The sequence below is a fragment of the Lagopus leucura genome, unplaced genomic scaffold, assembly GCF_019238085.1.
Source record: "Lagopus leucura isolate 7727_CA_CO unplaced genomic scaffold, USGS_WTPT01 Super-Scaffold_100053, whole genome shotgun sequence".
NCBI classification, from domain to species: domain Eukaryota; kingdom Metazoa; phylum Chordata; class Aves; order Galliformes; family Phasianidae; genus Lagopus; species Lagopus leucura.
In genome coordinates, this window is record NW_024962299.1 from 1,178,456 (window position 1) to 1,206,445 (window position 27,990).

A 27,990-nucleotide genomic window follows, 5' to 3' on the forward strand; every position below is an offset into this window, starting at 1 on the left:
TTTTGTTTTTGGGCTGCTGAGCTCACTGCACTCTTCCCCACACCTTTCCCTTGCCCTTCTGAGAAGCTCGGGCTTGCCGAGGGGAAGCCCCCAGCTCCACGAAGTAAGCAAGCTCCAGTGTTCCCCACCACGCAGACCCAGGCCTGCCACCAGCATCCACCACCCATGGGTGCCATCCTGGTGGGACTGGGGCTCATCCCCTCCCCGCTCCCTGCTGGCAGAGTGGGCTTTGTGCCTCAGCCAAATTGTGAATGCCACAGGAAGATGACTCTCCTGCACAAGCTTGTTTTCTTGGTGCCCAGAGCTGCCTCCGCTCCAAAGACAGGCTGTTCCCAAATGTGAGAGGAAATTGCTAAGAAGATGATTGAGTAGCCAATTAATTAGCTAATGATTAATGTAAGCATCCTGCGGAGGCAGCCCTGCTGCCACCCTGGCCGCATGTTGTCACAGTGATGTCTCACTCCTGGTGCGGTGACAGCCCGAACACCGAGCGGGATGGCTTTATTTTGTGACCGGGCTGGGGCAGGACGTGGGCACTATGGCAGCAGGGTGTTGAGCAGGGGCAGCAGCAGCACCAGGGCTGCTGGCAGGGGCAGGGCTGGGCTGGCATCGGTGGTGGTGGTGGTGGCGTAGCCATAGCTGGTGCGGCACTCTCCTTCCAGCTCCTCCAAGGCGATGGGCTCCTCGAGGGGCAGTGTGCCCTGCAGGGATTCCTTCACCTGCGGGGCCAGGGCGAGTTTGCATCACAGGGTGCTTCGTGCATCTCTGTATGCTGCTCAGACCCCTGCTCTCCGTGTCCCCCATCCACCCTATTGCCCATTCTCCCCATGCATCCTCATGACCCATTTGTCCACGTTCCAGTGCACCCCAGTGCCCTCCACATCCCCGTGCCCAGCGTGTATCCCTTTGCCCCATCCATTTCCATGCCCCCCTGTACTTCTCCATGCCCCACTCACCTCCTCCACTTTCTTGAACACCCTCAGCAGGTTTTTGGCCAGCGCTGCGCTCACCTCCTGCTCCGTCCAGTTCCTGGCCAGCAGCTCCGCCACCAGCGCAGGGTACTTGGAAACGTCCTCCAGCCCCGTGGGCAGCCTGTGGCACCCACAGCTCAGAGCCTGACATGGGAGCACCCCAATCCAGCAATGCCCAGGGGACACCCCATGCCCAGGATCAACCCTTGGCCACTCCGTCCCGCTTCCCACGTGCCATCACCCACTTTACCCCGTGACACCATCGTAGTCCCCGCCAAAGCCGACGGATTCAACGCCTGCCACTTTCTTCACATGGTCCATGTGGTCTGTGGGCACAGAGGGGTCGGGTGAGGGGATGGGGTGGCACTGTGCCCCCACCTCATCCCTGCCCGCACCCTCACCTGCGACATCAGCCAGCGTGGCTACGTTGCTGCAGGTCACGTACTGGTTGTAGAAGTTGACCATCACCAGGCTGCCCGTGGAGGCCTGCAGGAGAGGTGGCCCTGAGCCCTGTGCCACTGTGCTGCACCCCCCTCCCACCCCCCAGTGCTCCCATCGTGTGCTCACCACCATCTGCAGCACATCGTCGGGCACATTGCGGGCATGTGGGCAGACGCTGTAGGCAGAGGAGTGGCTGAAGATGACGGGAGCTTTGGAGACATCCAGTGCCATCTTCATGGTCTCCACTGAGACGTGAGCCAAGTCCACGATCATGCCGAGGCGGTTCATCTCCTCCAGAACTTTCTGCAGGGAGGGAAGCAGGGGTGCGGACAAGGCAGTATGAGGACACTGCGCCCTCAGGACTGGCTGGTCCACAGCACTGCCACCTGCCTCCATCCCACTCACCTTCCCAAACGCTGTGAGGCCGTGGTGCACGGGTTGCTCCTCCTCGGTGTCCACCAGCCAATTGTCAGCCCTGTGCCACAGGGACAGCATCAGACCCCGAGCCTCAGCCCCATCCCCATCCCCATCCCCTCCATCCCGACGACATTCCCACAGTGGGCTACCAGGGTGTGTTGCAGCTGTGTGTCAGGGTCATGTAGCGCACACCCAGGCGGTAGAAGGTGCGCAGCACACCCAGGCTGCTGTCGATGGAGTGGCCGCCCTCCACACCAATGAGGCTGGCCACCTTCTTGTCCTGGAATGCCTGTTCGATGCCTGCAGGGGCACAGAGAGTTCTCAGCTGGGGACAGACACCTACAGCCCTGTGCCCCTGCAGCCATTCCCCCCGCCGCTCACCTGCGCTATCGATGACGCAGGCGAAGGTCTCTGGGTACAGCTCACACATGCGGTGCACCACGTCTATCTGCTCCAGCGTGCGCTTCACTGCGTCCTTGTTCTGCGTGTCGCAGGGCACGTACACCGACCAGAACTGGGGGGATGGCAGCAGGTGAGCACCCAGAGCCCCAGCAGGGGCTGTTCTGGTGCCCGTGCCCCGCTTGCTGTCCCACCTGGCCGCCCACGTGTCCAGTGTTCAGCTTGGGGATGTTGGTGTGGGTGTTGTTCAGCTGCGTCAGGTTGGATGCCGGCAGCAACAGTTGGTTATTAAACAGTTTGAGGAGCTGCCAGGGCAGATCATTGTGCCTGGGCCAGGGAGAAAGTGAGAGCAGGGGGTTGTCTGTCCAACTGACCAACCACTTGGCTGCCCATCTGCCTCCCTGCTTCATCATCCATCCATTAGGCACCATTCATCCCCCACCATCCATCCACCCATCCATCCATCCTCCCCTTCCTCCCTCTTCCCTTCCCTTTGCCCCTCCCTCTCTCCACATCTGCCCCTCCCTTCTCCTGCCCCTTCCTCCATCCATCCATCTGTCCCACCCATCCATCTGTGCCACCAGGAAGTGATGCCCAGGATTGGGGGTGTGGTTCCCCTGCAGAAATCCCCCCCCCCCCCCCCCCCCGTCCTGCCCCCCCCCACTCATCCCCACCTGCTCCTTGCTCCCTGCATGGCTCCAGCCCCACATCTCTGCGCAGGAATGTCACCACCACTGCATGCTGTTAAGGGCCCAGCAGCATCACTGGGGAAGAGCTGGGTCTCCCCCTGCCCCACATCCCTTGGCTCCCACAGCTCCACTCCTACTGCCTGGGGTTCTCTGGGCTGCACGATGGCCCCATAGCCATGTGGGCACCACTGGGAACGGTAGCATGGTGGAGGACTGGGGACATCCCTAAGGACACGATCCTGCAGGACTTCCCCTGGGGCAGCCTGACCCCACCGCTTCCCAGCACCACTCCTGGCTTGGCTGCTGGGGTTCCCCCCAACCACACAGCCCCAGGTACCACATGGAATCCCCCTGTAGGGCCATTCCCACGCGTCCCTCGAGTGCTCCATGCGGGCATTCCCAGGACAGCGCCGTTCCTATGTGGTGTCCCCGGGGTGCTCAGTGAGGGCATTTCCCAGGCAGGTCCTTGGGTTTTTCTGTGCTGGGGATTTCTCAGGGAACCGAGAGCCCATCCCACGGTGCCATGCAAGCTTTGAAGCGGATGCGTGGCTGTGCTCACCCATCGATGACCGGTGTGGAGTCCATGATGCGCTCAGCCTCCTGCAGGAACGTCTGCCCCGAGCAGGGCAGCAGCAGGCACAGCAGCAGCACGATCCTGCGCAGCATCCTCGCGTGGTGTGCCGGTGGTGGATGAGATCGCTGCCCCGCTGCTGCAGGATCCCGCTGAGTGTTCCCACACTGCTGACTGCTCTTTCCCGTGGTAAATCAATAACCAGCACTGGGGCCATAAACCCACCCTTGCACCCTGCACCACAACCCCGGCAGTGCCCGGGCACCGCGACGGCCTCTGCAGCGCAGCGCGGGGTGACATGGGGACGCGCATAGCTGTGGTTATGCTCCCGGCCCCTCTAACACAGCACAGATTTTTTCTGCTGGGAAAAAGCGCTGCTCCCATCCCCTCTTTGGCCTTCCTGTCCCAGCACCCCCCGCCCCAACCTGGCACCCCCAGCCCCATAGAAACACCCCCAGCCCCATGCCCCTCATGCCATGGAGTCTGGCAGGACACACTGCCTGGTACCCCTGTCCCCAGCTCACCACCAGCCCTGGAACACTCAGGCAGCTGCTCCCCGTCGTGGTTCTGAAATATGTGTTCCGGCTTGCGTGCCGTGCAGGGCTGGAACGGGCTACGGCCACCCCAGAGCCAGCCCCCATCATGGCTGCGGGCGGGGGCCGAGCACCAGGGCACCCCACAGCTCCATGCCTCGGCCACCCGGCTCTGTGGGCTGGGAGACAGGATTAGGGTGGCGCAGCCAGAGGTGTTGGTGCTGCGGGGGGAAACTGAGGCACATATCCACTCTGCAGTGGATCCTGTGTACAGGGCCACGGGTGGCCTTGGGGCTGCAGTGGCCGTGTGTTGGGAGTGGTGCGGAGTCACATAGGGCACAACCGGTTCCAGATCCTCATCCTGGGGTGGTCGAGCTGAAAACCCTTCTGCAGCACAGTGAGCACAGCCATAGGGCACCAAGGCCTCCACCATATGGAGCGTGGCATGGGACTGGCACCCCACAGCACGGGAATCACCTATGAGGCCAGCGAGGCTTTCGAGTTCTCCAACCCCTTTGGGGGCTCGCAGCCTCCCGGCGCTCCTCACATCCCTCATGGGCTCAGCCATATTCTCCCCATGGTGGCCCCATCTCCGGCCAACCCCACAGCCCCATCCCTGCAGCCGCACTCCCCTCATGCCGGCCCCGCGCAGCCGCTCTCGGCCCCCTGCCAGGAATGTGTCGGGGGGTGGGTGAGGGGGGGGAGTCCTACCCACGCCCTCTGCCTGCCTCTCAGGCTTCCTCTTCTGCAGTTATTTAAAGGCTGTCCCATCACATCTGGCACAGCGGGGCCATGGAACGCCTGGAGGTAACGGAGACCTTTGCCGGCATCGCGCTGCCCGGACACCTCCACACCTCAGAGTCCCTGCAGTTTGCCACCAACTTCCTCTTCCGTGACACCGACGTGGTCATCGTCACCTACCCCAAGTCAGGTAAGTGGCACTGGGTGGGGAGGGGAAAGGGATGGGATGGGATGGAATGGAGGTCTCTGGCACTCAGCCATCGCTGCCAATGGGCCCCGGCACTGCCTGCGTGGCCAGGAGCTGGGCCAGCCCTACACAGTCACCATCCCCTCCCAGCACAGCCCCACAGCCGGAGGTCCTGGCCCCACCACCACGCAGGATGGGATGGCCACCCCACACCCTCCTCTGCTGCAGTCCTGTCCCAGCCACATCCCCACCCCCAGCCCGGAGCAATGGGTGGGGGCTCAAAGGGGCAGTGCTGCTGTACTGCGCTGCCTGTCCAGCTGTGCCCCGTGCCACGTAGCACCATGCAGTGCTGTTGCACACAGTGCCCTGCTGCGCTGATCTGTGCCGTGCTGCACTGCAACGTGTGCCAAGTGACACTGCTGTGCTGAGCCGTGCAGTGATAAATCAAGCCACGCAGTGCTGTATCATGCTGTGCCATAGCAGACCTTGCCATGCCATGCCATCCCAATCTGTTTTATACCATGCTACGCCATACCATGCTGTGCCATACCAAGCTGTGCCATGCCACACCATGCGGTGCCATACCTTGTGATGCCATGCCATATCTTGCTATGCCATGCTGTGCTGTCTCAAGCAATGCCATACTGTGCCACTCTGTGCCATGTTGTTCCGTACCATGCAGTGTCACGCCATGTTGCACCAAGCCGTGCCGTGCCGTGCTGCGGTGCCCCGTGCAGGGTGGGGGTGCCCTGACGGCAACCTCCCCAGGCACCACATGGATGCAGGAGATCCTGACACTGCTGTACAGCGGTGGGGACGCGCAGCCAGCCAAGACCATCCCCAACTGGGAGCGGGCGCCCTGGCTGGAGCAGATCCACTTCCGCAGCTCGCTGCAGGACACAGCCACGCACCGCCTCATCACCAGCCACCTGCCTGCCCGCGTGCTGGGCCCCCGGCTGCAGGGCAGCAAGGCCAAGGTGAGGGGTCCCCCAGACGAGGGTCTGTGGGTGCAACCCAATGGCTGTGGGTAAGTCAGCTTACGGGGCAGCTGAGCCTGGGAAAACCTGAGCCCATGTTCCCTCCCCACCAGGTGATCTACGTGGCCAGGAACCCCAAGGATGTGGTGGTCTCCTATTACCACTTCCACCGCCTGGCCAAGTTCCTGCCCGACCCCGTTTCCTTTGACGCCTTCCTCCAGCAGTTCCTGGAGGGCAAAGGTAAGGGCTGGGGAGATGTGGGGGCCACGCTGGGGGCAGCTGTTGGCCCCCGTCACCTGCTTCATCCCTTCAGTGCACTACGGCTCGTGGTTTGAGCATGTCAAGGGCTGGCTGGCCCAGCAGCAGCTCCTCGACATCATCTACATCACCTATGAGGAGCTGCACGAGGTGAGCTCTGCATCCCCGTATCCCCCATCCCCACGTCCCCCATCCCTGTCTCCCATCCCTCCATCTCACCTGCCGTGCCCAGGACCTGCGTGGCACAGCGCAGCGCCTCAGCGCATTCCTGGGCGTTACGCTGGAGCCGCAGACGCTGTTGGCGCTGGAGCAGCACTGCAGCTTCGCAGCCATGCGGGACAACGCCATGGCCAACTACACCCTGATCCCCCGCGAGATCATGGACCACAGCCAGGGCCGCTTCATGCGCAAAGGTGAGGGGGGCACGAGGCAGGGCCGTGGGCACAGCGGTGCCCCTCGAGCGCGGTGCCAGCGCTGCCCTCCTGCAGGCGTGGTGGGCGACTGGCGCTCCCACTTCTCACCGCCGCAAAACGCCCTCTTTGACCGCGTGTACCACGAGGAGATGCACGACAGCGAGCTGAGCGCCCACTGGGCCATGGTGTGAGGGACGGGCAGCCTGCACAGCACACAGAGCGTGTCCCTGCGATGGGGAGCAGCGGCTCCGTGCTCCGTGGTGGGGCGGTTCCCGGCTGAGCGCCACCGCCGTCCCCCAGTGGCCGTGACCCCCGACCCCTCACTTCCTGCAGTGTGGTGGGGAACGTGGCCCCGCTTGGGAAAGAATAAATATTTATTGCCATTCCCAGGCCGGCACTGTGTTCCCAGGGTGGAGGCTGTGCTCTGGCGCCGGGAAGTGCTGGCGTTATCGGGGTGGGGGCCCATCATCCCAGGGCACTGTCCGGGTGTGGCTGTGGGAGGATGGCTGGGACATCCTATAGCACGACTGTGGAACCCCGTCCCAGCACATTCCCGCGTCTCCTGCACTGCCCTGGTGCCCTGTGGCACCGCCTGCCCCATTCCTGGCTGCACTGCCAGCAGCGACCTTACAAAGAGATCGTTAAGAGATAATTAACCCCATCAACTAAACATCGACTAGTGGCAGCGCACACCCCACACGCACACGGGGACACACAGCCCTGGGGAGGGGTCTCAGCCCCCCTGCCTGCACCAATGGCCGAACGCAGCCGCAGCCCCAGTGGGTTTCTATGGCAACATCTGTTATCTGGCTTAATTGGGATGAATCAGGCACTATAAATATGATGGATTGGACACCGTGCTCTGCCCATGGCCGGTAGCATCCCCACACCTAACAGTGCAGCTCTGGGACAGGGATGCGGCCACAGCATGTGGGCACGGCTGCAAGGACAAACCCTGTGCCAGCACCCTGCCAGGAGAGAGCACATCCCCAATGGGGACACATAGAGCAGGGCTTGGGGCACACAGCAGTGGCACTGTGCATGGAACAGGGCATGCAGCACATGGCATGTGGCACAAGGCACACGGCACATCACACATGGCACAAAGCACGTGACGTACAGCACATGGCACACAGTGCATGGCAAATTGCACATGGCATGCAGCACGCTGCTGATGGCAAGTAGCGCAGGGCAAATAGCACATCAGCACAGCGCATGGCACACAGCAGCACTCAGCAGGCAGCCCGTGGCATGGCACAAGGCCCAGCACACAGCACATGGCATGGCACGCAGCACGTGGCACCTTGGCATGCACAAGGCACACAACATGGCACACGGCACATGGCACGTGGCACATGGCACAGGCATCGTGCAGGAGGGCATCTCTCCCTGCCTCCATGTCCTGGATTTCTATGCTGCCGTGGCCGCACGGTGGGGCAGCAGCGGCACAACTTGAAAGCAAAAAAGTACAGCAGCTACAAAGCGCTGCTGCCTCTCATTCAGCAGCTGATGGCTTTCAAGTGACAAATCCCTGCTAATGAGAGACGTGGCCAGGTGCCGGGCAGCTGGGAGCCACTTTCAGCTTTTGTTCCCTTCCATTGCTGCCTTCCTGCTGCAGAATGGGGCTGTGCCCACGGGTAGGGCACCAGAGTGGAGCTGTGGGCTGCATCCCCCCATCCCCACACCCCACAGAGTGCCCATGGTTGGGGATTCTGTGTGACGCAGCAGCACTCCATGGGTCCCCGTGCCCAGAGAGCAGATAGCAGAGGGAAAGGGCAGCTTGCTTTATTGGCCCAAGGATGGGTTTGTCATGCAGCCTCAAAACAACAAGGAGACAGACAAGCACGGAGCACAGGGACCACGGGGACAGCAGGGGATGGAGTGGGGACACGGGGAGTTGGGGACTCAGCCACCTCCAAATAACGTGGCACAGCATCCCGCAGCAACACTGGGGCCGTCCCCATCCCCATACAGGCACACTCACTGGGGCGAGCCCAGGCTGGAGTCGGGGGTGTGGGGCTGGGGGCAGCGCGGGGGGAAGGCCTTGTAGCTGTAGTACTCCACCACCTGTTTGGGCACCTCGGCCAGCACGCACTTGGCCAGCGCCGTCGGGGACGCCTGTGGGACGGGGTGGGATGGGTGAGCTGGGGGTCGGTGGCACCCAACACAGGGGGCACAGGGTAGGGGACAGGAGAGCTGGAGGACCCACTCACGTTCTTGAAGTCACGGAAGGGGACAAACTGGACGATGTCACGCAGCACGGGCTCACCCCGGGGGGAGCGCAGGACGCCGTCATCACCGTCCAGGATCTGCATGTCGGTGAAGTCGGCGTTGCCCACCCCCACGATGATGATGGACATGGGCAGGTAGGAGGCGCGGACGATGGCCTCCCTCGTGTCCGCCATGTCCGTCACCACGCCATCCGTCAGGATCAGCAGGATGAAGTATTGCTGGGGACAAAGGGACATCAGGGACACCCCCTGTGCCGTGCACCCCATGCACGTGGGGGGAATGTGCACACGAGGCCGTACCGATGCCTCCTTGGTGCGCTCCTCGTCAGCTGCCACGCGGGCCACCTTGGTGATGATGGGGGCCACATTGGTGGGGCCATACAGCTGGATTTTGGGCAGGCAGCTCTGGTAGGACTCCACCACACCCTGAATGCCTGTGGGGTTGTGGGGTGAGGGGGTGCCGGCACGGCTGGGGGGCGTGGGGATGGCACTGGGCACCAGCGCAATGGAGCTCCGCTCACCCTCACACTCGTCGTTGTCAGGATTAAAGTTGATGGCGAAGTCATGGGAGACCTTAGAGGGCAGAGGGGCAAAGGCAGCTGGGGGCAGCAGGATGGGCACATCCCAGGGGTCCCAGTGCATCCCAGGGGCCCCAGCCCCATACCTCGTACTTGGGGGGGATCCTCGCACCAAAGCCCAGAGCGGAGAACTTCTTATCACTGCAAGGGAAGGGATTTGTAGAGCCCCAGCCAGCACTGAGGGGTGCCACCTGAGTGTCCTGGCCCCACAGTAACCATCACTGCAGCGTCCCAGCCCTGGGGAGCCCCCAACCTGTCATAGTCCTGGCAGATCTCGCCCACCGCCACAAGCGCCTTGAGGTACTCGTTGGGCTGGTAGGGGTTGATGTAGTGCAGGGAGCAGCTGTTGCGGGGATCCCCGTTGGAGGCCGTGAAGTCGATGGCCACCTGGTGTGAGGGGTGTCGGTGAGGTCCCCGGTGCCCCCGGGGCAGCCCTGAGCAGCTGCCCCAGCACCGTGATGCGGCCTCAGCCCTGAAGGAGCGGCGCTCACCGTGAAGTGGATCTGGCAGCCGCCCATGATGTAGTCGAGGAAGGAGTAGACCCTGTGGATCTGTCGGTCCGACCCACGTCAGCCACTGATGTCCCAGCAGCAGCTTGGCACAGCACGGCTCAGCACGACTTGTGAGCACTCACCTTCAGGTCCAGCAGCACCACGACCCCCGAGTTCTTGTAGTTGCGCTTCTTGATTTTGTACTTGGGGTTCATGCACTCCCACTGCACCTGCAGCATGCGGCACCCGCGCTGCCCGGGTTCGGCCCCACAGCCCCCAGCCCCACTGTGCTGCGGTCCCCCAGCCCCCAGCCCCGTACACCAGCACAGGCAGATGGCTGCAGTCCCTTCTATCCCTTCCCCAAACAGAAACCAGTGGAGAATCGGGGAGGAGCCTCCTGGAACAGGGCCTGACGGCAGGCTGTGTGCCCAGCCCTGCTGGCCACGTCCCCATGTCCCCACCTTGTTCTCCCCCATTGCCTTCTGCATCTCCTCGAAGGTGGTGAAGAACTCGCCAATGAAGTCGTGCTTTCCCCGTGAGTCGTAGTCCCACACGACGCACTGCAGGGACGCAGGTCAGCGCTGCCCAGCTGTGTGCCCCCATCACCCCCACACCCACCCGGGGACGGGGTCCCATCACCCTTCCTCACCCTCAGCTTCCTCTTCTCCTCACAGCTGCAGAGGGAGTTCAGAGAGACCTTGAAGGGCTCCCAGATGGGGCTCAGGTTGTTCTTCACCACCTGGGGGCAGGAGGGCTCATCAAGGCCAGGTACCTATAGAGCGGCCACAGGATGGAGCCAGCCAGCCTCACCTCAGTGCGGTACACCAGCTGCTCACTGCTGTCATCGTCGATGCGGTAGATCTCCAGGAAGGGGTCAGACTTGCTGAAAAGGTCCTGAAAAAGAGAGGATGGGGCCAGGTGGAGCTGAGGACTTTATCCATCCCATCCATTTATCCAACGCATCCCATCCGTTCCATCTCAACCCATCCAGTCCTCTCTCATCCATCCCATCCCATCTCATCCAGCCCATCCCATCCTCTCCGCTCTGCTCACAGGCTGCTCACCTTGTCATCCAGCTTCTTGGCCCTAAAGGCCAGCTCCACGTAGCCGTTGTTCCCCGAGATCTCCTCAGAGATGACCTGCCAGGACACCCAACCACGGGGAGCTCGGTGTTATTCCCCTGCCATCCTTCCCTCCCCATCCCACGTCCCATTTTGGTGTCACCACGCAACCCAGCCCAGCACCACTCACCGTGATGGTGGATTTCCCTGCAAACTTCCCATATTTGAGGAACAGCGGCTTCGTCACCCGTTTCTGTGCCACAATCTGCCAAACAGGAGGGGCTCAGTGCAGGCACAGCCTGCAGGTGATGGGGACCAGCACGGCGGGGGCTCACCTGCCCCACGGTGCACTCCATGCCCCCCAGGAAATCATCATCGTGTGTGCCCACGCCGGCCTGCCCGTGGCTGTCGTACACCTCAAAGCGCAGCTTCTGCACCTCCTCAAAGTAGTAATCCACCGTGAAGATCTTGGCAAAGACGGGGTTCAGGTTGCTCTTGATGACCTCGCTGCGGTCCACCTGCAGGGCACAGGGTCACAGCAGCCTGGCGCCAGTGTTTGGGACCCAGCGTGGCGAGGAAGAAACTGCACAGCCATCAGCTCCTCAAACAGTTCTGCAGAACCTCCAGAAAGCACTTCTAATAAGCTGGGATTTGCTCAGTAGAGGCAATTATGGTCCACTCTCCTATCAGTGAAATTCAGCCTTCAATTGGCTCAAGTGCCTGGTGCTGGGGCTGTGAGGCACCAGACTGGAGGCAGCGCAGGGCTGGAGCCATGCAGGGGAAGCTGCCTGGAGCTGGGGGAATGGGCACAGGGACTGCAGGAACGCAGGGACAGAGGGATGCAGTGGCACAGGGATGCAGGGACACCATGCAGCTGCTGGACAGACCATTAATTTGTGCACAAGCGTTTCTCTGCTCACACTGATCCTAAAGCTAAAGCACACCACCGCAGCACCATACCCGATATGGGAGTAAGGGGTGTCCCTGAGGGCCAGCACTGGTCCTGGGCACTGCACCCTCCAGGGCAAACCCCATATCAGTGGGGATGCAGCCACGGGGATGCCTGTGCTCTGGAACACATTTTGTCCTGGGCTGGTTGGACCCAGAGAGCTGCCAGTGGGAGAGGGGCTGGGCACAGGACAGAGCTGCACCAGAGGGGCCACACTTTGCATGAAGGGATGCATCCCATTGAGGGTCCCCCTCTACTTGCTTTGGCTTCGGCTCACAGAGTCAATTACATGCAGAGGGATTGAATGCTAAATCTGCTGGCTGAGCAGCACTGATTAGTGAGCGTGAAGCCACTGGAGCCAGCCAGGAGCTGTGCTGGGAAACAGCCACAGGAAGGAACCAAGCACCTCATGACCCACTGGGACCCACGCAGTGTGGGCACCCTGTTCTTGGGTGCTGCCAGAGCTGCTGAGCTCCAGGAGGTTCGCTCCAAGCCAAAGCCCCACCTTGTCCCCACGCACCCCCCGAGCACCCCGCAGTGCCCTGCCACAGGGCCGTGCTCCGCACCTTGCTCCCCATGTCCTTCACCCCATCCTGAGCCCTGCACCTTGCACCCAACTCCGCGCCCCGCACCTCTCGCCTGGCTCCCATCCCACAGACACCGCACCCGCCTCGGCTCCATCCCTGCCCCAATCCCCATCCCACCGCCCTGCCCTGCCTACCTCCACCCATTGGCCCTGGGACTGCATGAGCAGCAGGACGCAGGGATCCGACTTGTTGAGGGTGTCGCGGTCCAGGAGGTGCCTGCAGCTCACCCTCAGTTCCACCTTGGAGAGGACGGCCAGCGATGCCTGCGAGGACGGCTCGGGCGCTTCGCCCATGGTGGCTGCAGCACGGGGGGCGGCCGGACGCGATGGGGGGCAGGCAGCTCCGTGGGACAGAGGCATGTGGGGTAGCGGGTGGCCCTACAGCCTCGCTGTCACTGCACGGGGCAGCTGCTTGTCATGCCCGGGGCACGAGGCCCCGCAGTGCTGGGTGTTGGGATGGAGCCTGGGTGCTGGTGGGTGCTGCTGGGGGCTTGGCAGCTCCCAGGACAGGGTGGGGTTGGGGAGCCCACGGACTCTCTTTGAGATGAGCTGGTTCTGGTGGTCCCGTGGAACCCTGTGAGGTGTCAGGACACCATGGGGTGAGGCAGAGTTGGCCACATTTAACTGTCACCACGCAGAACTGGTGGCATGCTGGGGTGATGAGGGAATTCTGCCCCGCTGGGGAAACAGAGCCACCCTCCACCTGGATGCTGGCAGGATGCAGCCTGGTGATGCTGCAGCGTCAGCTCTGTCACCCCATCCCCACCTCATCCTGTTCTCGCTGCATCTCCTCCATCCCCACCCCTGTCCCCATCCCCACTGCCCCAGTTGCAGCACCCAGCCTCTACGCGCTGAACCCATCCCATGCCAGGAGCTGCTGCCACCCAGCTGAAGTTTCCCCATGAAGTCACGTAGGGCCGTGCCCTGCCCGGCACACCGCTCACATGCCTGGCTCTGCTGGGCACCATCTCCTCCTCAGCATCCCAACACAGCCACGCGGCCCCCGCTGAAAGGATCCCGGTGCTCCCACCTCACCCTCCCCCCTACCTGTGTGCTGGGGTTCGGTGCGCTGCCGGACGAGGGCTGGGGCCGGTGTGTGCCAGCAGAGCCGCGTGCCAGCCGGAGCTGCGCCGCTGCCACCTCCACACAACTGACTCAAGCTGCAATTCGGGAGCGGAGCCCTAAGAGGGAGACTACAATCTCCGTTAACCACCTCACTGCCGGCACCGGAGCACGGACCGCCCGCAGGCACCGAGGCTGCCAGGGGTCCCCGGAACAGCCGGCAGCACCGCTGTGTGTGCCACAGCTTCAGCATCAACCTCAGCCTCCTCTCCTGCCCAGCTCTGTTCGCACCCCACACACCCCATAGTCCATCGCTACTCCCCCTGGGGTGCCCAAGTCCCATCCCCACCCCACGTGTCCCCATCTCCCTGCGTTCCCCCCTCTAAGAGCCACCCCTTCCGCAGGGACAGGCAGAGGTGTCCCGGTGATGCCTGGACACCAGGTGCCACAGCTCCACGTCCCCATGGTCTGGGCCCCCCCGCACCCCACACATCCCCCCGGCGCTGCAGCTCCATCAGCACAGCTTTATGAAGGGTGATATAATTAGCCCTTATTCAGAGGGGATTAAAATGCAGGGAGGGCTGACGAGCGGGAGGGCACCGCGGGGCCCTGGGCTGCAGGAGCTAATCCCACACTGCCTGGCAGAAGTAGGCCACCCTTCTTCCTTCCAGCAGCTCAGCACCCTGGGATCACCTGCACCCGAGCGCATCGCCGCCGCCATTCCCAAATTTGCCATCACAGCTAATGAATTGAAGGCTCAATCATGCGGCCGGGCAGCCATGCGGCAGCACAGCCCAGAACTGCTTAGCCAGCCCAGGGCTCCCCAGAGCGGGAAGGAGCCCACGGCACCGTGACTGTGCCCAGTCAGCATGAAGGGACACGGCCGGCACAGCCCCCGGGAGCTGGGCAGAGCCCTGGCGTGGCCTTTCTTCAGCGAGGACCGGGCTCCTTATCGCAGGCATGGGGCGCTGCTCTTCAGAAATTCCTTTAAGGCCCAGGGATCGGCATCAGGACCAGAACCGCAGCGAGGAGCATCCAGGCAGACCCGTGTCACCGCGCGGTGCCGGGACGCCGCTCCACCCAGCGGCAGCAGCAGCAGCAGCAGCAGCAGCAGCAAGCACAGCCGCGAGCTGCGGCGCGTCCCACCAACGCCCGGAAGTGGGGACCCGCGCCCGAGCGATGCCACGGCCGCACAGCGCTCCGGCCGCTGGAGCCACCTCGGGGCAGCGCGGTGGCAGCTCTCCTTTGCAGCCCCCACCCGGCTGGCGCTGAGCACAGCACGCCCACAACAGCGGAGATGCGATTTCGCACTCACCCCTCCAAGGCAGGAGCCAACAGAGCCATTCAGCCGCACGGCCCCGGGCTGAAGCTCAGGGATCGCAAAGCTCAACACGGGCTGATGAAGGCAACGCTGCGTCCCTGCAGACAAAGCAAACCACCCTACCTGAACAGCGCCGGCACGGGGCGTTCGCTTTCCTTGCTGCTGAGGAAGGCTGCAGTCTGAGCACAGAGCACAAGGCTTCCCACGCCCGCACAGCAGCCCAGCACAGGGCCCCACACGGCAGGCAGGGCAGAACACCCCACATGCTGCCCCACAACACACCACACACCGCTCCGTTTCCATCGTTTTTTATTGACAGTTCTGGGGAGAACAGTTCATTTCTTCTTCTCCACGTCCTGCTCTGCCGCTTCCTTGGCACGTTTTGCACGGATCCCAAAGAGCCGAGCGTTGGCCCGGGCCATGCGCAGGCTGGCAAAGGCCTTGAAGTTCTTCTCCTCCTCTGAGATAACGCGGGCCTTCTCCCGTTTGAAAACCTAATGGGGGAGAGAGCCCGGCAGTCACACTGCGCATCACAGGCTGCCAAAGAGACGGCGCTTAAGGCTTAACACCATTCATCTCGTTATATTTCTACCACCGGCTCCAAGATGCTGCTAAGAATGCAAGATCTGTGCAATCCCCAGGCCCTGCCCTTATCATCACTCCACCAGGCACCTCATTTCCACCAGTTTCTCATTTGCCAACGCACGTCAGCGGACGAGCAGAAAACACCAGGAAAAAAACCCAACACATAAACAAACACAAAACGAAATGTGAGTCAGGTTTGCACAGCATCTTCCAGCGTCAGAGCTCAGCAGCTGAGCTGCTGGGGCTGCCACACGAGGCTGCAGCACAGACACAAAGGGACAGAGGCGCCCCTGCCTGCAGCACAGCAGACGGGAGGTGCCTGAGGTCCTCACAGCATCCTTGTGTGGGGAGCTGCTCTGTGACACCCCACGGAGGACAAGATTCAGGGTCACACTTACGTTCCTGATGGGCATAACAGGTCCGGACAGCTGAGTCGCCATCTTGAGTTCCTCAGGCTGCAAAACAAAGAGAGAAAAAAACCATTTCAGGAACAGAAACGTAGCATCTCTCATCGCAGTGCCTCCATGAAACGAGTGCCTGGTGCACAGCTTTAAGAACACTCAGCCATTCTGAGCGGAGATCTAACAGCAGCAGGGACCAACGCAGCGCTTCCCTCACCCAGCTGCACTTGGCACGGAGGTGCTGCACCAACAACATGCACCTTCCTGGCCGTCCATCTGCCCTCCCAGCCAGGCCAGCCGTGGCCTTTCAGGAGTTCCGCCAACTGGAAAAGCACTGCTGCCTCCTGGGCCGTTTTCAGGCTGCCTGCTCAGCAATTCCTTCCACAGCCAATTCCAGCTTCTGGCGTGAGCGGCAGAAATGAATAAATCAGCTATCTGAAGCTTCAAGGAAATAAATTTGAAACACAAACAAGTATCCAAACACGTATCTTTATCTGCTGATATCAGAAACAGATTGCAGCAGACAACCTGAAAGCTGCGCTGAATGTACTAAGTTACAGGTTTGTGTTGGCAGCCGATTTAAAACTAGAATAGAATCTGTTTGGCAAAGATGGTGTGCGCTGCCCACAGCAATTTGGAAAAAATCCACCTTCTGCACAGGCACCCAAGGCTCAGAAGGAGTTCTGACTTCACAATCCTCACATCCACACTTCCACCAGTCCCACAAGTCTCACCACAGGGCAGCACCCTGAGTACCAAGCCGCCACACGCAGCACAACATCCACATCCAGCCTGGCTGCGTAAGGTGTCAGAGCCCCTTTCCTGCTCTGGAAGCAGCCCAAAGGAGCTCCAGCCCTGCAGGCAGCACTGAGGATAAGCAGCTCAGGGCAGACAAGACTCTGCACAAGACTGAAGGCAGCTGGAACACACAACCTTGCTGCGTTACCTGCACCTCCCCGTGGGAAGCGTGCGTCTGCAACAAGAACAGCCAAGAACACGACAAAAGCCAACTGCACTCTGGATCCGGGTGAGATGTTAGTGGAAACCATTTCTGCACACCAACAGCAGCAGCCTTCTGGAGATTCCCTCTCATCCCTCCTTGCACTGAACCACCCGGCTGAGAAGCTCCTTGCCTTCCCACCCCTTCCATACAGTTATCATGGCAGCACAGCAGATGCCTCAGCCAGCCTTTTTGTTCTGACACTCTGGCTTCATGAACTATAATTCAGCAGGCCAAAACAGAGCAGCTCCACGTCCGAGCTGCACCTCCAGCAGCACAACAGCACTGCTGCACTCCTGGCAGCCCCAGCCAGCAGACAGCACAACCAGCACCAGAGAGCCCAGCTCCACCCATCCCAGCCCTGTGGGCAGTCACCAACTGCATCTGTGCACAGAACCAACACGCCCTCCTCCTCCAGGCCTGTGTTACTACAAGGATTCAAAAACAGCCTGGGCACCAGGAGGACGGGCTGAGGGCCAAACCTCTGCAGAAGTAAGCAGAAATAGGCTCTGTCACACGTTCCTAACAGGCAGGCACTTACAGAGCTGTCTCCTTTCTTAGGTGCAGAAGGCTTCCTTGGGAAGAGGATAAGCTTGGAGCGATACTCCTTCAGCCGCTGCACGTTGGCCTGCAGGGACTCTGTAGATTTGTTTCTTCTCCTGGGATCCACGGAGATCCCAATGGTCCGAGCGAACCTTTTGTTAATGCCAGCCAGCTAAAGAGAGAGCACAGAGACAGCAGTCAGCACCGTGCTGCTGCGGGTCCAGCACAGAGCACATCAAGAGGCAGGGCACCCTTCAACAGCACCACACAGATGGATTTCCTGAGCAGTGATGAGCGGGGCGTTCAGCCTCTGGTACACACCATATGAAGTTGTGGAATGAGGAATCTGGTGTGAAAAGTACAGCCTTACTGCTCTGATGCACTAATCTCACTGCTGCATTTTTATGAGGTTCTGAACAGGACACGAGGGGAGGCTGTGGACGCCGGCTGCCAGCAGTGCCCAACGCTTCCTGCTGCAACCCAACACCAGCAGCTCCCCGGAGCACCAGGGCTGGGAGCACAGGACACGTTCTAAAGCAAGGTGAGGGTGCTGGAGACCTTAAGGTGATCGCAAGCTGCTCATTACACAGCTTTTATTTGAAGTGAAGGTGAGGAGCCTCAATTCAAGCTCTGCCCGAATCTGATTTTAAACAAACCGTAGTACCTGACAGCCCAACCACAGACACAGCGATATTTACTCTTCAAACCAACCTTTCACTGACACAACCACTCCTTCCCCATCCCACAGCTGCAGAGGCACGCAGATGCTGACACTGCAGCACAGTGCTGAACTCAACTATCATTTATATGGAAAAGAACAGAGCAGGAGAACCCAACTCGAGATCAGCAGCAAGTTTTACCAGCGAGGATGGGCTTTCCATACTTACTTTAAGCTCTTCTAAGCTGAAGCCTCTGCCAGCACGAACTTTTTTGTGGTATCTGACAGTCGGGCACCTCACAATGGGCCGGATGGGCCCAGCCACGGGGCGAGGTGCGATGCGACGAGCCTTTGCCTGGCGGGCCTTCCTCCTGCAGCACAGGGAACAGCAGTCAGAAAGAGGTATGGCTGCCAGTGACAGCGCTCAGCTCGCTGTGCTCCCCAGCAGGGCAGCGCCTGCCACGTGGGGTTCGCCCGAAAACAACCGGGACACCGAGCGAGGACGAGCGTCGGCACCGCAGAGCCACCGCAGCCATCAGATAGACAAGGGTTCAAGGGAATCATCAATGCAGTACAGCGATTCCGGAGACTTCTCATCACCTGACTGCGGCCGGACCAACCCCCGAGGGCCCCGTCCCGGCTGTGCGCCCCGCGGTGACACCGACGCCCTCCCGAGCAGCGCTGCGGGCCGCGCGCGGCCCGGCGGCACTCACCTGCGGATCTTGCGGGCGGGCTGGTTGAACCACGTGGCCACTCGTCGTTGCCAGTCCTTATGGAAGTGCGGCTTCAGGATCATGCCATTGCGGCTGGGCGCCATGGCTGCTCGGGCCTGCGGACACGGGCAGGGCTAGAGGCGGCCGCCGGGGCTGCAGGGTCCCGGTACTCGAGAAGGCCCGCTGCAGGCCGAGCCCGAGCCCCAGTCCCCGTCAGCCGCCCTCGGGGCCCAGCCCCAGACCCCCGGGACCGGCGCGGGGCTCCGAGCGGCCTCCGAGCGCTGCCGGGCCCGGCGCGGCTCTCGGCGGGCGGATGGCAGCGGATGGAGCCCACCCCAACCGCGGCAGAGCCGCCACTCACCTCCCGCCACGGAAAATGGCCGACCGGAAAAGGAAGCGGCGGCGCGGCGCACGCCGGAAGTGTGGTGGCAATAGCCAATAGGAATGGCCGTACGTACGGCCCAATGAGAACGACGGTTCCGGAAACATCTGGAAGCGGCTTCACCGCACCCATAATAAAGATGGCGTCGAATTTAAAGAGCCCGTACCCCACGCTGGCGAGCGGGCAGCGGGCTCGGCGCTCCTTCCCCGGCTCCCGCAGGCACGCTGCTGGTTGCCTCCTTGCTACCCTCTACCACAGCCCCATCTCGAACATGCTCAAAGCAGCACCCGTGCAGCAGTGGGACCGAGGTCAGGGAGCACCGGACCTTTGCAGAGGTTGGATCCTGCTGCAGCCTCAGGCTGGGAGGGCAGCGTACCGCTAGATGGCACGGGGAGCACTGCACCCCCTGCAGGGGCGAGGCTGGGCCAGCAGCACAGCAGCAGCACAGTCACAGACTTGAATCCTCGTGTCAAAAGGTTTATTGAGGCAGCTCGGAATTCAGCCATCCTGTTTGACAAACAAATCAAAACATTTTCCACCTGTTGCTAGACAAACAAATTGAGAGAATGAACCACCTGTAAGGAAACAAAGTGGTCTGAAAGAAAAGAAAAAAAGCATAGGCAATAGCATCCCCAGGTGAGAAAATCATTTCTGCCCAAGAACAGGGCAGCGTCCCCACCATGGGCACAAGACCCAGCACGGCCAGGTCAGCAGCACAGCTTGGGGGCACCCAGGTGAGCCATGTGGATCAACCTCCTCCCCACTCCCAAGGGAGGGCTCAGCTCCAATCTGACTGCAAGATGAAGGCCTGAGGGCTGGGAATTGAAAGCTGAAGTCTTTCAGGTCACAGTCAGTTCTCATGGAAAAACTGCAGACAAGAATCCTTCCTGAAGGGGCCTTACCCAGCCAGAGCACAACAAGCACCAATAATCACTTTGATCTTTCCCTGATGAACAGCAGTCAACCATTTCATCACAGCGTGTTTTGCCAACAGCCACGAGGACAGGGACAGCAGAAGTGCCAAGTTTGTGCAGATGCACCCAGGAAGAGCATCTGCATTTGAGTGAACCGAGCATAACTCCATCATAACTCCATCCCTACAAACAGCAGCACTGCTCAGCAGTCTGCCAACACACACTGGAGCCATTCCCTGCAGTGCTGCTTCCTAACATCACACCATCAGGTTATGCTGGGTTATGAACACAGGTTCCCTCATTCTCTGCTTCTGAAACCCTTGCTATAAAAATCAAATAGAAGTTACCAATTGGGGGAAAAGAAAGCCCACATCCCACACAACTCCACAGCTGTAATAAGCACATATTCTACAAACGCAGCAGCACATTCAAGATAATTCATTCTAGTGAAGTTTGTTTTCCTATTCTGTGCTCAGCAGCAGAGATGAGCACAGCTGTGTAACAGCTACAGCACCGTACCCAGCAGAGCCCTGCTGCCTTCCACTGTGCTGACCATTCCAGTGCTGAGAACAGCAGTGCACTCCTGCACGCACAGCACACAAGGACTCCACACCATCCTTCACCCTTACAAAGGCACACACTGCTCGTGTAAACACATTCTTTCCAGCAGATTAATCACTAATATCCTGCTGAGAATCAATTTCAAAATCTTCAGTTCTCCTCTCTGCAGGTTAAAGCTTGTGTTACAAGACTAAACGTAGCCATTCCTTTAATTTCAGGGAAGTAGCAACACAGAGATGCCCTGCTCTTTATTTTTGATTTCAGAGCTGAGAAGAGAAAGGGTTTGTGTTCAAAAGAAGCTTCTAGAGTCCTCCCATTCTGCATCAGGAGTGGCCTTCACACTGGCCTCAGGCGTGGTTCTTCCTCCTCCTCATGGTTTGGTGGCTGCTGGGGCACTTCTTCATCTCGAGTGTCTTGCTTGTCTCTCTCTGCTTGAAGCCAGCTCTGAGGAGCTATCATTTTCTTTGGCCCGTAGGGTGGAGGCCCAATCAAAGCTTCAATGTCATCATAATTTATCACTTCTTTCTCCAGTAGGGCATTAGACAGCTAGAAAGAGTAAATAAGGCATAATGAGGCACAGAGGTTTGCAAACAGTCCCTCTGAACTGATCTGAACTCACCCTACCAGCTCAACTTGGACCTCAACATCTGGACACAGCACGTGCTGGCGCCCACGAGGAGCAGAGCCCAGCTACCACAGCACAGATAGCGTGACCTGGACGCCTGCTGGAGCAGAACAAAGCTCTGCAGGCAGCTGGCACCTTTCACAAGAGTGATTTTTGCCAGAAACACTCAGTGTGACTGGAGCCCATAAAGTATCCCCCAGGGAATGATTTGGCGAGTCAGAACACCATGGCAATTAGAGAAGTGCCCTTACTGCCACTGTCACTGCACCTGTGGCCTTGCCTAAGATGCCACAGTCACAGGAATTGAGACCAGAGCCAGACTCACACTCCTCTGTACACAAATAACATGACACAGAGATAACAGAGAGCTGTTTTGTTCCTGCAGGCATGGGCTGAAGGTCATTAGAAGGTCCTCCCCAGAAAGTTAAATTCCCTGGTCCCTCTGCCAGTAGAAGGACCACGCTTGAGCAGCAGGTGGCCCTCCAACATGGAACTGCTCAATTCTGCTGACAAGATGTGACACACTGACCTGGCAAATGCAATGCTCTGTAGATATTTTGGCTTAACTTAAAAGTTTTTCCCGTGATGAGCCTCTAGCAAACATCTGATTGTTGTTAAATGAAAGCATCAGAACAGAGGAGGCCAGCAGAGAGGAGAGCCCCCAACAAAGCCTGCCTTCACAGTCCTGCTGGGGCACTGCCCTGGGGACAGAACTGTGATATGGGCAACAGCAGGGTGCCGAAGCAAGCAAGTTCTGGCCACCTTATTATGCATAAGGAGGCCTGCTGGTGGGTAGATGGAGGTGGCTGTGCTTCTGTTGTCACTTAAGAAGAGATCCTGAAAGAGAACTGACTGGCTAGGAGACTGTCCAGACACAAAGCAGAGGAGACAAGGCTTAATTCTGCAATAAGGCCTCCTTGATATATTGGGTATCATGGAGATAGCAGGTGAAAACTGCCTGGAGTATGCAGACAGAATCAGCCAGCACCAGCCTACCGATTCAGCAGTCCCAACACAAAAACCCCAGAAACCCCATTACAAGGCATTTTAGGACCACAGAGACACTGCAACAGCCAAGAGCACAGAAAGTATCAAGGCCAAACCCAGCAGTTAAAGGAACTCCACATAACTCCAACTTACTGTTTGCAGCTTATCTCGGTTGTCCAATAGGAGTTTTTCTGTGCGTCTGTAGGCCTGAGCCACCAGCACTTTTGCTTCCTAGAAGATAATAAGAAGAGAGATTTGTACTGCAAGTGGACAAACAAGGAGGAGAGACCTTCACACAGCAGCACCTCTCCCTCCCCGATTGTCTGCCCTCAGTTCCATAACTATGCTCCCCCCTCAGCTCCATCTCCTTCACGTTCAAGTTATACAAAGCACTTCTCCCCCTCTCCAAAAGTCACATTTGTACCTCCCACCTCCCAGAAGCTCTCCAGAGTCTTGTCAACAAAAGAACCAGGACTGCAGTTTTCACAGTGCAATGCACAGAACAGACTGTATTTCACAGCCACTCACTGCAGCTCCAGGCAGCGCAGTGCTGCTGGGTTGGACTCACAGCTGTATGTGACTTTGCTCTTAATGCCTCACTGAACAGTCCTTGCACACACAACAGTACCAGGCTATCTTAGTGCTCAGCTGTTGAATTTTACCACTTAATGGCTAAATGAAAAAAAAAAAAAAAAAAAGCAAAGCATTCAGGTACAAATTTATGCCATTTCCATTGAGCAACAGAAAGTGAAGAACAAAGAGGAAGAGGTGAGCAGCCCTACGTGGTCCATCATCTGCTGAAGGCCCTGGCTGAAAGGGCGCCGGCCAATTCCAACTGTGCTCTCCCCATCCGGAAAGGAGATCTGCCCGATGCTGGGCACCATCCCATACTGCCTCACCATGGAGTAGGCTATCTTGGTCACCCTCTTCAGGTCATCCTGTGCTCCTGGGTGAGACAGACAGAAAGAAGGTGCAGCAGTCTGAGATGAGAGCAAGAGGAGGACGTCCAGCACAAACACACATTCCACAGGTCAAGGGATCAGAGGACCTGCAGGAATCCACGCAGTGAACGCGTTGCCTCACTGTGTGCACTGCCAGACCTGTGCAGGGCAATGAGACACATTCTGGTAGCTAGCTCATACAGGCTGCTTCCCTGCCACTGCTTTGCTCTTCTCCCATGTAGCTATAAACGGTTGGAACTAAGGCACAGAAAGCTCCAGGCTCTTCCATCAGCCAAGAGTCTCGCTGTGTAATTGCATCTGTAGCCTTAGACTTTGGGACAAGTCTGAGACTACACAGTTGGAACCCACAATGAGAGGCCTTCACGCTCACAAACCCAAGCCCAAGATCAAAATAAGCACTCTGAAATTTCTCCATCCCATTCCCAAGGGTGGGAACCTCTGCTTCACATTACTCTTGGGTAGAGCAACAAGTACAAAGTTCAGACTCTTGGCACGACCTCCCCTTGCTTGTGTCAGGGTCTGCCCTCTCACCTGTGGTGACTTTGTTAAAGGTGATGGCTTCAGACACTCTCCCTCCAAGCGCCATACACATCCTCTCTAGCAGCTGCTCCCTGGTGAAGAGGTACTGCTCTCTTGGAAGGATCTGAGCAAATCCAAGTGCTGCATTTGTCCGAGGGGCAATGGAAACCTGCAAAACAGAGCAGCTCCATCGGTTTGGAGAACAAAAGAGCTCTCAACTACAGCAGCAGCAAACACAACGAGGTCTGCCCTCCCAGGGATGCTTGTTAAAAGCAGTGGGGCTTGCTCACTAACCTACACAGGCATGAACTGCAGTTGCCATTCCCATACTGAAGGCTCTGCCTTCACAGCTGCGGAGTAGCTTTCCTCACTTTTAGAACAAGAAATAAAAAGTTACCCTGAACAGCAAGCCAGTGAAATCTTCAGACTTAAGAGTGGCTTTGAAGGATGTAAGCAATGGGAGTTTGCCTAACTATGTTCCAAAATTATGGGGACTACCTAACAAACACACAGGATGCCTTCAGAAAAATAAGACCTGATTCCCTCATCCATTAAACGCAGCCACATTTTGTTGGAGAGCAATTAACAACAGTTCAGCTTATACAATAGGTCATTCAGAGTGAATTTGCTGCTGGTGGTGGGCCAAGAAGCTGTCATTCTTGTCATTTCCACCCTCCACCTCTCCCCTGTGTCAGGGCTCTTTGAGGAGACGTGCATGGGACAGAACACACCCCGGGGTGCCAAAGGGGGGCCTTTCCTGCAGAGAAGGGCTTCAGGCAGACCAACTCTTCAGCGAGCCAATCTGAACAACACATCTCTTTCGATTAGTATCACAGCAGTTTCTCCAACGGCCTGACTGGTAGCTGCAACATGCTGGCAAACCGCAGCAGGGAAGGAGATCACGCACGCACACAGAGCAGCGCTTTGTGCTTGGAGCAAGTGCACGAACTGAGCAGCAGCACCAGAAGATTCAGTTGCTTCAGATGTGCCCAGCAACTGGGTAACCAGCAAACACTGGGAGCGCTTCACAGTCAGCTTTTAAATGCCAGAGTTCCCCCGTGGCTGATTAATCAGCCTTGCACCACCGCTATCAACCCGTTTCTCTTGACAGCGTATTTGCAGCACGGATTGCAGCAGTATTCGCAGCCCCAAGTTCATGAAGATGACCAGAGCAACACAGCAGAATTAAACACAAGCGCTATGAAATGATCAGCACACATTGGGCAGCAGCAGCCCAAAAAATCCTCTTCCCACCCAACAACGCACATCGTGACACAGCAGCTGGTGCCAGGGTTACCTTCATCACTGCCTCCGTGTGCTCCAGCAGCCAGCCGACCAGCGCGTGGCCCGACTCGTGAAACGCCACCACCTTCCTCTCTTCAGGTGACAGGATTTTATTTCTTTTGGCAGTGCCTGTCAGAGCACAGGCAAGGGTCAGATGAGACGACAGCGGGCAATAGGTGTAAGCAGCAGGACACAACCTGTTCAGCTTGGTGCACAAGCCAGCGCTGTCGGTCTTCTCAGAACACACTTAATCATTACACAAATAATTCTGAACTCTCAGTTGAATCACAGCTCTAGAATGCAAAGCCCAGTTCTGCCCCGGGCTCTGCCAGAGGCTGGTTACACTGTATTCCTGCTGAGGGACATATCTGCAAAGTCAGTCAACCACTGGGAGGGTGGGAACATCCATCCCCCCCCCCCAAAAAAAACCACTACCAAAAAAAAGGAAAAAGGAAAACAGGACTAGCTGAAGTATCATACTGATTTTGCTGTATTTCAGGCCCTTAGGGACAGGAAAGAAGAAAGATTTTGAATTATATTTATAAGAAAGGTCCCAGATGAGACTGAGTGCTCAAGTCAGCAAGAAAACACGAGTATCTACAAAAAAACCCAACTTCCTCCAAAGCCAAGAAATCTCTGATTACAGATAGCATGCTCCACACGAGCTCATTCCCAGGCTCCTGAGAACTACCAAATTAAGCCATAACTCACACTTAATACTTTCTCCAGAAAGGTGATTTTTGAAAGTGTCTATTTTCCAACCCAGTAGCCCGTAACGCACAGTAAGTCCAATTAGGATTCCAAAACATGCTGAATGGAAGTAAAGCTTCCAGCACAAACAAAATACGTTAGTTCCAGAGTACACTGCGAATCCAGCAGTCATTATAGCTCTGTGCATCAGATGCAAGAAGGTCCCAGTACTTGTAAGTGGATGCCTGCACTGTGCCAGGAGCAGCAGGGCGTAGAGCAGGCAGAGCCGAGAGCAGCTTGGTACCAAGGCTCTTGATGCCTTGGAAAACAGCACTCTATTAAACATTAATTTTTAAACAAAGTCAAGAGCTTTATTAAACAAGGAAGCAGCAAAAGGAGCACGGCAGATCTTGCAGAAGAACTGCTTAGGGACCCTGGAAACCACTGTGCCCTGGGAGGCTGACAGCGATGGAATCACAGATGAATCGCAGCAGCCCTGATTTTCATCAGTCAGCTCCTCACTCTGCCTTCAGCAGCACGTGGCACATCCCTGTACATAACCTTCTACAGAGAGATGTGTGGATATGCTGTATACAGCTTTATGACTTTTTAAGCTCTGGTAGCATCCCTGTCAGCCCTTGAGAAGCGAGGGACTGCGCTCTCTTCACAACAGCACAAAGCGTGCCCATGAAGATTGCTGCTGCCCCCAAACGAAGTAAGCTCCAGGCTGGGGAGCCCTCTAAAGGCCCAGTCTTACCACCTTTATGAGACAAACACCACAGGAAAAAACCCTGGGCTGGCTTTGCTGGTCTTATGCTGTGTCCACAAACCTCACCAGGGCACAGGCTCTGCTCCATCTTCCCAGGACAAGCCCTGAATGCTTCTGTGTGCTCAGCAGGTTTCCTCCAGCACTCCCAGGAGACCTGACTTACTGACTGCTTTCTGTTCCCAAACTGAAAACACAATGGGGACTACCACAGCGAAGAGTTCATGTTCCTCCCTCACAGCAACACAAAGCTTTAAGGCTGACAGGGCCTCAGGACTTGCAAAGTTCTCTTTTGATTCCACATCATCCTTATTAAAACCAGAAGCTTATAATGGAAAGCACAGTAATATCTTGTTTCCTTCAAGAAAAGCTTTTATAGCGACTGAAATATTGAACTGAATTGTGAAACCCAGAGCATTCCCACTACGTGGCAAGGGCACACTTAATATATGGGCCTGGAGGGCTGTTCAGGGCCTTTTAGACTTGTTCTGCAAAAAAAATAGCCAGGTCTTGCTAATATGAAAAGATCAGATTAAGCAACAAATAGATGATATCGCTTCCCAAATGTCACAGAGCCTCAGTGAAGCAAGGCAGCTTGTCAGCAGTGAAGCTGCTGAAGCCCATGCCCTCTCATGGCCACCACATGAATCCCAGATATTCCTTCTGCTGCACATCCCCTGTGGTCTTGCTTGCTTTTTGCCCTGTCCTCCATGCCTGGGGAGCTAAGGAAAAGGCAGAATTGAGAAAGAAAAGTCAAGGCAATCCCTGCAAGTTCAGTACTCTCTCTTGCAGATGGAAAAATAAAGCACATCTATGTGACAGCTATTAGGGTTCCTGTTCTGCACTGAGAGCTCTCTCACTGCCCACTCCTGGGAGCTGCTGCACGCAGTCTGGGCTTCGTGGAAGTGTGCTCAGTCCCCCAAAGCACTCCCAGGATTATGTTTGTAAGAGACAGGCAAAACAGAGGAGATCTCAAATACCTTCTCTTAAACAGGGAAACATTTGGGCATTTTCTGATAAAAAGCAAACGGTGAGAATTCAATCGCGGTGCCAGGGCATACCTGACCCCGAAGGAACATCCTTTTTCCTACACTCTAAGAAAGGCACAGAACGCCAGGCTGTTTGCCCAGACTCAGCCCCAGTGATGACACCGCAGGCTGGAAGCAGCTAAATGTCTGAATACAAAAGTCAGGGATTGCCTGCAGGAAAGTGCAGACAGAAATGCACCGGATTCAAACCCCTCAGGTGAGGTCGAGCCTTCTGGGAACTCTCCCTCCCCCTCCCTATAATATATTGCCCCACGGCAGGCTCCAGAGGTTCCTCTCTGCTGGCACTTGCACAAGCAACAGGGAAAGGCTGACAGGATGTTCTCAGAGAGAGAACAGTGCTCCACTGTCTTTCAGTTTATTCTGCCAATTCATCAAAGTCTGGGCTTCGAGGCCAAGAAGAAAAATCTCTCATTTCTTCCTGTTGCTGTTGAGGCTGGGGCAGGATAGCCTATTTGCTTTGCTATTCATGTTTATG

The 27,990-nt window shown here is 57.8% G+C and overlaps 5 protein-coding genes and 1 non-coding gene across 7 annotated transcripts in view; 1 reads left to right on the top strand and 5 right to left on the bottom strand.

Moving 5' to 3' along the window:
• Positions 1–464: 464 nt before the first annotated feature.
• Positions 465–5,119, bottom strand: DPEP1 (dipeptidase 1). 2 transcript variants are annotated; one of them, XM_042885874.1, is made up of 11 exons: positions 4,013–5,119; positions 3,477–3,627; positions 2,423–2,555; positions 2,211–2,343; positions 1,979–2,129; positions 1,818–1,887; positions 1,539–1,715; positions 1,373–1,457; positions 1,222–1,297; positions 957–1,092; positions 465–719 (listed from the first exon to the last, which is right to left on the bottom strand). In XM_042885874.1, exons 1-11 carry the CDS (start codon positions 4,656–4,658, stop codon positions 537–539), a joined length of 1,941 nt encoding a protein of 646 aa, XP_042741808.1. In that variant the 5' UTR covers positions 4,659–5,119; the 3' UTR covers positions 465–536. The 2 variants fall into 2 exon arrangements, with proteins under 2 accessions (XP_042741808.1, XP_042741809.1); XM_042885875.1 differs by having other exon boundaries at positions 3,477–3,640; positions 4,013–4,046.
• LOC122187958 (sulfotransferase 2B1-like) lies at positions 4,778–6,980 on the top strand. The gene is made up of 6 exons (XM_042885877.1): positions 4,778–4,952; positions 5,718–5,926; positions 6,040–6,166; positions 6,240–6,334; positions 6,417–6,597; positions 6,673–6,980. The coding sequence occupies exons 1-6, from the start codon at positions 4,814–4,816 to the stop codon at positions 6,786–6,788; spliced, it is 867 nt and encodes a 288-aa protein (XP_042741811.1). The 5' UTR covers positions 4,778–4,813; the 3' UTR covers positions 6,789–6,980.
• A 1,408-nt stretch (positions 6,981–8,388) lies between these two features.
• CPNE7 (copine 7) lies at positions 8,389–12,853 on the bottom strand. The gene is made up of 15 exons (XM_042885876.1): positions 12,629–12,853; positions 11,294–11,476; positions 11,149–11,223; positions 10,962–11,036; positions 10,708–10,791; positions 10,547–10,636; positions 10,359–10,457; positions 10,041–10,127; positions 9,898–9,957; positions 9,660–9,793; positions 9,493–9,547; positions 9,350–9,401; positions 9,129–9,262; positions 8,811–9,047; positions 8,389–8,715 (listed from the first exon to the last, which is right to left on the bottom strand). Exons 1-15 carry the CDS (start codon positions 12,851–12,853, stop codon positions 8,578–8,580), a joined length of 1,728 nt encoding a protein of 575 aa, XP_042741810.1. The 3' UTR covers positions 8,389–8,577.
• Positions 12,854–15,168: 2,315 nt separating this feature from the next.
• On the bottom strand, positions 15,169–19,179 carry RPL13 (ribosomal protein L13). Its single transcript, XM_042885893.1, has 6 exons — positions 19,138–19,179; positions 18,777–18,892; positions 18,293–18,434; positions 17,404–17,577; positions 15,860–15,916; positions 15,169–15,370 (listed from the first exon to the last, which is right to left on the bottom strand). The coding sequence occupies exons 2-6, from the start codon at positions 18,878–18,880 to the stop codon at positions 15,212–15,214; spliced, it is 636 nt and encodes a 211-aa protein (XP_042741827.1). The 5' UTR covers positions 18,881–18,892; positions 19,138–19,179; the 3' UTR covers positions 15,169–15,211.
• Positions 18,581–18,662, bottom strand: LOC122188023. The gene has a single exon (XR_006181459.1). It is a non-coding gene; the product is annotated as a small nucleolar RNA MBII-202 (small nucleolar RNA).
• Positions 19,180–19,622: 443 nt separating the features above from the next.
• Positions 19,623–27,990, bottom strand: part of SPG7 (SPG7 matrix AAA peptidase subunit, paraplegin) — a 30,707-nt gene continuing 22,339 nt past the window's right edge. The window contains exons 13-17 of the mRNA XM_042885837.1: positions 25,024–25,139; positions 23,739–23,895; positions 23,028–23,191; positions 22,399–22,476; positions 19,623–21,179 (exon numbers count right to left, since the gene is read on the bottom strand). Of these exons, the coding sequence (XP_042741771.1) occupies positions 20,970–21,179; positions 22,399–22,476; positions 23,028–23,191; positions 23,739–23,895; positions 25,024–25,139 (725 nt within the window). The 3' untranslated portion in view covers positions 19,623–20,969. The remainder of the gene's footprint in view (positions 21,180–22,398; positions 22,477–23,027; positions 23,192–23,738; positions 23,896–25,023; positions 25,140–27,990) is intronic.